The sequence below is a fragment of the Oryza sativa genome, chromosome 9, assembly GCF_034140825.1.
Source record: "Oryza sativa Japonica Group chromosome 9, ASM3414082v1".
Taxonomy (NCBI): domain Eukaryota; kingdom Viridiplantae; phylum Streptophyta; class Magnoliopsida; order Poales; family Poaceae; genus Oryza; species Oryza sativa.
The window spans coordinates 6,200,056-6,208,414 of NC_089043.1; the positions used below are offsets into that span (position 1 = coordinate 6,200,056).

General features: G+C 40.1%; 1 protein-coding gene across 2 annotated transcripts; it reads right to left on the reverse strand.

Annotated features, from left to right (window-relative positions):
* Window positions 1-2,334: 2,334 nt before the first annotated feature.
* LOC4346441 (uncharacterized) lies at window positions 2,335-8,117 on the reverse strand. Of its 2 annotated transcripts, none has more exons than XM_015756829.3 (6): window positions 7,855-8,117; window positions 5,978-6,220; window positions 4,425-4,598; window positions 4,098-4,204; window positions 3,504-3,823; window positions 2,335-3,180 (listed from the first exon to the last, which is right to left on the reverse strand). In XM_015756829.3, exons 1-6 carry the CDS (start codon window positions 7,978-7,980, stop codon window positions 2,573-2,575), a joined length of 1,578 nt encoding a protein of 525 aa, XP_015612315.1. In that variant the 5' UTR covers window positions 7,981-8,117; the 3' UTR covers window positions 2,335-2,572. The 2 variants fall into 2 exon arrangements, with proteins under 2 accessions (XP_015612315.1, XP_015612314.1); XM_015756828.3 differs by having other exon boundaries at window positions 3,504-3,826.
* Between the last annotated feature and the right edge of the window lie 242 nt (window positions 8,118-8,359).

Consider the following 8,359-nt stretch of genomic DNA (forward strand, 5'->3'; position numbering starts at 1 on the left):
ATCCCATTATGTGAGCTAGTGGTAATTAAACATGGCTAAGTATATGTAATTTTAGCTAAGTCAACATAAGCGACACAAGCTAGTCAAATTATTACCCAAGGTTCGACAAAGAATGGATCACAAGTGGTAGCTGTAGCTTACTTAACTGATCAAACTAATAATCTAGTTTTCCTTTTCAAAGTTACTTACTATATAGATACATTTTGGTGACAATGTTTCTAATGATGTTAACTGGTTAGAAATATTTAACGTTTAAATACTCACTTCGTTTAAAATCATTTGTCGTTTTAGTTTGTTCTAAACATTATAAATCTTTAACCATGAACTTCTTTAGACATATTTGACTTTAGACAAATTTAAAATAACAAACAATTTGAAACGGATCACTAGTGCAAAACTGATTTTAACACCGATTGGGAACCTTTTTGGTACTGGTTGTAGCAAATCAAGACTAAAGATCTCGACTTTAGTACCGGTACTCAAAACAATTGTGTAGGATGTGGGATTTGAACACTACTAGAAAAAGCATTTTTGCCGACGTGGGGGTCCTATTTTTGCAGGCGGACATGACCCTTAGAGCCAAATGACCGCCTACAAAAATATAAGTCGGGGTGAAATTTGATGTCTGCCTACGAAAATCTATTTTCGTAGGTAGACCACATAAGCGGCTCCTGTGAAAATCAGGCGCCACTTAATTGGTCCGCCTGCGAAAATAGACTTGAATATAAATAGACTTGCGTGCCCTAATTTTTTTCTAAGTCCTCACACCTCTCCCCTTTCCCCTCCCCTCACCTTTCCTCACCGGCCTCTCATCCCCTCCCCTCACCTCTCCTCCTCTCCCCTCCCCTCACTTCTACTCTTCCCGGCGGCGGCGGCGGGCGGTGGCGGCGACGAGGAGGCGAGGCGGCAATGGAGAAGGGCGGCGCGGCCAAGGAGCGCAATGGAGAAGGGCGGTGCGGCCCGGCCCGTCCCTCCCAGATCTGGAGGGGGGCGGGGGGAGTGCAGCGACGACTGCGGGCGGTGGCGGCAGAGGGCGAGGCGGCGTGGCTCCCCTCCCCCCTTCCTCCCAGATCTGGCCGGAGGAGGGAGGGGGGAGGTCGGCGGCGGCAATTACGGCGTGGAGCAGCGACAGCGCGGGCCGGGCGGCGGCGGCGGCTCCCGGCGCGGGCCGGCGATTTTTTTTTGTTCGTTTCCTCCATTCTCGCAGGCGGGCCGTTCGTTGTGGTGCAAGCGGACCTCTCTCCCGCCTGGGAAAATTAGTTTTGGCCACCTGCAAAAATGCCTTTTCTAGTAGTGGAACTCGAGATCTCTCACCTTATCTCTCATGCTTACTACCCTACCTATCACACACATCTAAATAGAGATGCTTTCTTTTTAAACTAACCATATAGGCATATTTAGTACCTGTTGGTACTAAAAATAGTACTGCCTCCTCGGTTCTACGAAGATCTCTTCGTACTTGTCTAGTCTAGGATAACTGGGATCTTCCGGTCTCCGTGCGCGGAAGTAGTTGAAACAAAGAAGAGTCTGTTCCGCTCTTCATTTAGGCATGGCCCGCCCATCTGCTGCTAGGTCCAAGAATGAGTTGGTAACACAAACAAGTTCTTCCGTCTTTAGTCTTGGTTGGCAGAGGATCTATTGGTGTTACTAACTGGAACTAAAGATGTTTTGGGGACTTGGACTTTTAAAACTGGTAGTAAAAATATCGTACCGGTTCTAATTCTAACCGAGATATTAGTATTTTTGGTATCACGATAAAAAATCAGTTCTACACTCGTGGATAGTATAAGATTTGATCAACTTTTAAAACTTTGACAATCAATTCTATAAAAGAATAATTTTATAAAACTTAATAAGTTTGTAATATTATGATATTACTCCCTCCGGTTCCATATTAATTGTTGTTGGTTGAGGTAAAACTTTTATAACTTCGACCACTAATAACTTCAAAAATATTTAGTTCAAAGGAACTAGAACAACATATATAAATTTGTCTTTCAAAGCACTATAATAAAAGTAAACATACATTTATTTATTATATATATTATAATAAAAAAATAAGATCAAAGATATATTTATATTTTGTAGACCATGTCATTGTCCAAAACGTCAATTAAAATGAAACCAACCAGAGGAAGTACTTGTTAAATTAAATATGCACGTACCTTTCTTTTTTAACTAATCATTTGAGAGAAGTTATTAATGCTCAAAGTTCCAAAGTATCTAAAAGTCAATATTTATGAACGGAGGAAGTATTACTTTTATTTTTCGGCAAAAAGTTTATCCATTTCCCTGTTTCTGAAATAAACGTATACTTTTTCTAAGAGTAAGAAATGTATAAATTAGAAAGGACTATATCGACGAGAATATGTACCGGATGCATTTGCCCTATCGAACTAAAGAAGCTTACTATACAATCTACAGTTATCCTATCTATTTATGTACAAAAAAAAGTAAGAAGAAAAGGGGTCAAGACATTTCCCGGCAAAAATTTCTACAAGCAAGAGTTCTCAAGCCAATATGTACCCCAATAGAATAACACTCCAACTCCAGAGTTGCTCCGTCAGATCACTCACAAGAAGTGAGGAAATGATGAGATGCGAGGCAGGTGCGTCAGGAGATCCCCAAACGATTCTTGCCTCGGCGGCAATGAGGTGTTGCTTCCACTGTCTGCTGACACCGGAAGCGCATAAGGTTGGGGCTTCCTTTCTTGCATCTCATTGTCACCATGAATGCTGCTGCTGGGGTTTGTCTGGCCTGAACCTGAATCTCTCTGAATCAGGCTGCAGAGGGAGTTGACCCTTGACATGAGCATCCTTTCATCAGCTGCGTTGGTTATCTGGGAATCATTGAGGAGTTGTCTGGTAAGCTCATCAAATGTCAGTTTACCCATTGAGCCATCGCCATCGCCATCGCCGATGATCTGGGTGCTGCCCAAGAGGAATCGGGTTATTCCATCTAATGTTACTTTACTTGACGTGGAATCCCCACGATGAACTGCAGGTAGGTTCCCTGAATACATCTGTCTGTAGATATGATTCCCAATGTGATTTGCAATCTCACTTTTGGACATGGAGCGCCTTATCCCCGGTACCTTGATACCGTTCCAATTATAGATGCTTTCTTGCCGTTCACAATCACCAGAAGCAGCATCTTGTTTAATCACTTGAGTACCACTAACTGGAATGGCGAAAGACACATTATTAGTAAAATTATTCCCACTAGAAATACGGAAGTCTAATATTCTTAATATTATGTAGCAAATATACTGGCGAAGCAATTTGTGAAATAGATCAAACAAATTAAATTTGACGAATATTAACAGACTTGTCTGGTCCTAAGCAGTGACCTCCAGTGAGTGAGAAAAGAAGTCATTGATAGCTAACACCATTATAGAAATATAGCCTAATTTGAAAGGCATGATTTTCATATTTCATTGACACATCTGGATGTTTTCATATTTCAATGGAATATAAGATACAAGTATGGATTTTGAAGTTCACCTGAACAAGGGAAATGTTGAAGTAACTTGTCCGGTGTTCCTGAGAGCTGTCTGGCTTCAGTATCTATCCTACCTGATGCAGAATGAGGCGGTAACAGTTCTGTAAATCTTTGGGGAGCTAACTGATCGCCATCATCTTTATGCTCAAAATCTTGGCCTTTTATGCCCTCTGCATCTTCAAATATAGAAGACTTTGATTCAAAGTACGGATTATCCAAATTGATGTCGTTCTGCTGGCTTAGTGAATATAGACGTGGGTCACAATGAACAAGCTTCTCAACATGCTTATTCATCATTCCTGGCGGGCACTGAAGAAAATGCCTCCTTACATAAATGATAGTCAAAAGTCAACTCACCACTCGGCAGTATTAGGAAATTAGTCAGCATAAACAACTGTGAGAGACTAATTCGTTGTGATAATTGTCTGATTTTTTTTTCACAATTGTTCCTCATGATTATGGGGTAAATTCCAAAATGCTATCAAAATTTCCCTAGTTAGACAAAAGGGAAAAATAAGCACCATATTTGCGAACATAGGGGTATACATTTTAAAATTAAGCACGCATGTTACCAACGTGTCATTCATTTTTACTACCTGTGAATGCTTGCTTGTCCACCAGTGAAATCAGATGTTGCCTGCCATAAAGTGTGTTTCCTTGGCTGTGGATTAGTTTCTCGAAAGAAAAGTGGCTGCCGGGACAACTGAACAGAGCACAAAAGAGAGAATTAGCAGAAGCAATGATATGCCAAAAAAAAAACACTCATAAAGGCCAAACTACACAGAAATTTTAGATCAACGATTAGCATTGTAATGCAGTTTCACAAGGTAAAAGGCTAAATCTAGCTTCTCATATATGTTATTGCCAACAGGCATGGTTTATGGTAGGTTGAGCTAATAATTGGTTTATCTGTAAAAACTTACTGCGATCTCCAAGATCCCAGGTTCATTTTCTGGAGAAACCACCTTCATGGCACAGATGTCAGACCACTGTATCTCAATCTTGCTCTTCAGACCACCATCCAGTACTTCCCACACAAGTTTATGCTTAGCAAAATAGCATTTTGCAACCAGATCGCCTTCATACCTTGACACCCACTGTTCATACACAGCATTTGAAGCACAAACAAATCAATTTGCATCATAGATGAACAAAACAATATAGAATACTTACTATATAACAAAACCTACAACTAAACACCAGCACACAAGAAACATAGCCTAACATAATCGTTGAAACAGAGATTGAGTCAGTGATCATCCCAAATGTCAACAATACAAAGAGTCGGGTGTGATATGAAAAATAGGTGTATGCAGTATGCACCTTGCAACTAAGCAGAACAACAACAAGCTGACATAATTTCCAAAATGATAGTTCTCTTTCTTGACACATTCATGAGTATAAGAAAGGAGTGTGGTTCCCAAGCTAAAGATGTTTTTGTGATGAACTTTCGATCATCATTGGGTGAGGGCGACGACTTGAAGCTGAACTGCGGTAGCCACTAGGTGAAGGAGAGCACTGAATGGGGGAGAATCAATCTAGAATATTCTCATGGGAGAGAGCAAAGCACACTCATCTGTGCTTAATAAAATTGGATACAAACTCATCCTTAGATAGATGGGATGACTTGGCACTTAATAAATAAGCTCCTACTCAAACCACAAAATAAACCTAAGACATAAGAATCCAAACCACCAAAATAGCAAATTAACCTATTCCCTAAAGGAAACCAAATGTCATGTGAACAGTGCACCGTGAATAATACTGTATGCTACAGTGCGCCGTACGGGTACTGTTTCTCTGGGAGGCCCTATCCTCTGTATTAGCTCTTTCCCTGTTATTATGCGTCGTACAGGGCCTCCCAAAAAAAGAGACTTTACAAAGTAATATTTCTTTGAAATACACCTGAAAAAGTTATCACACTTTGCTATAATGCTATTAGAAGCCTCTTGCCATTTTATTGTTTTTCTCCAATTCTAGCAGGTCTATTGGACATGATACCTCTGGAATTATCCAAACAAAACATCTCCTTCTGTCAGCTCAGACTTTGTAGTAGCTTTTTGAAAGAGCCAATAAATCAACATCATATTGGAATCGCTAGAGATTTCCACTACCTAGATTGAACAGATCACAATATGGCAATGACAAACTGCCTATTGGATCCTCACACAATGCATATCAATAATTATGGCTTTTTTTATTTTAAATAGAAATTTTATTGTCCTTGAGGTACCAAATTTTAGACCAGAAAATGTGGACCGTAAAACCACTCTATTCTAAAAGATTCAACACATTCACAACTATTGCTTTCAAATTCTTCATAGCAATCATACATCAAGAAGTATTGCAAATGTGAGTGCCAATTTGCAGTCTATTTTTTTTTTGTAAGTAAATGAAATCATACATGTTGTATCAAAATTAGAGAAGACTATGTAACATGCCAACATAAATGGACGCATATAAAAAAGCCACTAACCTCCCAAGATCCAATTCTTAGAACAGAACCAGGGAAATTGGAAGCCTTCAATTTCTCTGAGGCACTAGCGGTTCCACTATGCTGGACATCTTTGGCCTTACCAGCCTGCACAAGCTTCATTTGGATCAAATCCACCAGAGAGGGGCTCTTCTTCAGCCGCAAGCCCAATGGGCTAGGCTCATCAAGGAAACCATGTTGGGATGACTGTTGATTGGACACACTACCACCGTCTGTGCTCCAGTGCTGCATGACACCATGAGAAAACACAATATATGATTAAACGCGGAACATTAAAGCAAGGTAACCAATAGTATATCTCATTTCTCACTTTTAAATTTGAACTATTTGTACTATAAGAACTAATTTACAATTTCATAGTACAACGTTATGAACTAATATATAACATTTACTTTTCCAATCAAGTTTTATGTACTAAGTGGCAAAAAATGGAAAAAGTGTGTTTCTCAGATAGGGAAAATTACAATATTCCTGTAAGATCAATTAACTAAACACAAAAAAAGGATTGGTTCATTTGTTAGATGGACAGAGGAATCAGTAACAGTAACGGAGAACAGAGCTCTATAAGTGAAAAGCTCAGCATGCCAATTATTAAATCCAAATGATGAATGCATGTGATTAGAAGTAACAATATCATAGGAAGAACGGAAACCAGTTCCAGTAATGCACCAAGAAAGATTTGTGATTTGATTTGAAGCAGCACATCTTCAGATCTTCTTGTGTATTTATGCCATTTACATGCAGGGAAAGTATCAGGTGCAACTTCTCAATTGGGCGGAAACATGCAACCTATTTATATGCAAATAGCCCCTATCTTGCGATGTTGTTCAGAATGTTTGCATGACAACAAGTGAAAAGGAACAAACAGATATAGAAACTATAATAAAGAGCAAATAGATATAGGAACAGTAATTTCTCCCATTGCTAAAAGAATATTAGGTGAAGTACGCAAAAAAAAAAAAAGATTACAAGCAAAGAAAAGCAACCAATGAAAATGATAGATCAGCTTTTTAAAACCAAAGCAGCATTAATTTTTCTGAGGTGAAATCAAATAGTACAGCTACTGGTTTCGCACAAACACACACAAAAAATGAGAAAAGGTCCAGCAAGTGGGCTGCTCCCCAGAAGATTAGACAGATCAACATTTTAATGTTAGTAATAAGTTTTAATTGACAGGAAAAAATCTAAGGTAAATTTGAATTCACGAGGAGAAAAGCTAAAGTAAAGTTTAATCACTACCAATCCAAATCCAAAAAGGACTCTGTAGTATGAAGTGACCGCCGATGGAGACCTGTATAGTGAGAGACATAATACCCAAATTGGAAGACTCCGCACGTCAATATCTAAGCCAACTATGGATGGATAAATTGGTAATACAGGTAAATATCTTGGCTAGGTACAGAAATCGAATCTTATTCGAAGGAGTTTGATTGGATAAAGTCACAAATACCCTTTCACTTGGACTCACCAAGTTCAGAATTATCATCTAATATAATGAGCAAAAATGATGAACAAGACAAATTGCCCACGGAAAAAAAAAGAAAAGGATGTATCATGCGAATCAAACTTTGAACTAATAATCATTTTTGTTTTCGGAACGAACTGAGCCAATAATAAATTAACAGCACGGCGAGAAAATGTTAATTGATCGTCACTTGCTCGTACGAATTTCTTCAAAACAAGCTGCCCCTCCGGCCGCTGAGTCACAAAATAATACTCCGCTCCAATAATAAATTACTCATCAACAGTAGTACTAGAAATAGTAGCAGAGAGAATAAATCAAATTCCTCCTGTATGCGGAATTTCCTCCTAGAGAAACGAGAGGAACACCGAAGCAACAGGAAGGAGAGCGAACCCACCTGTAGAGCAAGGCGGGACCTCTTGTGGAACGGCGACGCCTCTGCCTGTGCCGCCGCGTCGCCGTCGTCCAGCGCCTCCTCCTTGACATCCCGCCGCAGCTTCCCCTGGTGCGGCAGATGAACCATCGTCTCTCCGCCGCCGGCGTCGTTACTTGTTTCCCAACCAGAAGGGCAAAAGAGAAGGAACAGAGGAGAAAATACTCTCTTCTTGTTCAGTTGTGGTGGTTTCTGGTTTGTTTGTACCGTACGGAGAGCGAGAGTGCGAGACAAACCAGCGAGAGATGAAGCAATAAATATCTCGGAGATGGTAAAGCACTGATGGATTAGATTGGTTTTTCGTTTCGAAGCGCGTGCCAACTGGATCTGGATTTTACTCTAGTGTGTGTGGTACTGTGGTGCTCCACCGCGAATTTACCAGACTGCCCCCACCTTCGGCCCTGCTGCTTTGGCGGCTTATCCGCCACCGTAGTCTATTGATAGTTAATGCTCCTATATCAGTAGTCGT

Excerpts from the sequence above, each read along its gene's own strand:
- LOC4346441 (XM_015756828.3), bottom strand. The coding sequence starts at position 7,980 with ATGGTTCATCTGCCGCACCAGGGGAAGCTGCGGCGGGATGTCAAGGAG. Across the intron at positions 6,221-7,854 it reads GGTCCCGCCTTGCTCTACAG|CACTGGAGCACAGACGGTGG; the intron begins GTGGGTTCGCTC and ends GGTGTCATGCAG. Across the intron at positions 3,181-3,503 it reads TCAACATTTCCCTTGTTCAG|TTAGTGGTACTCAAGTGATT; the intron begins GTGAACTTCAAA and ends TCGCCATTCCAG.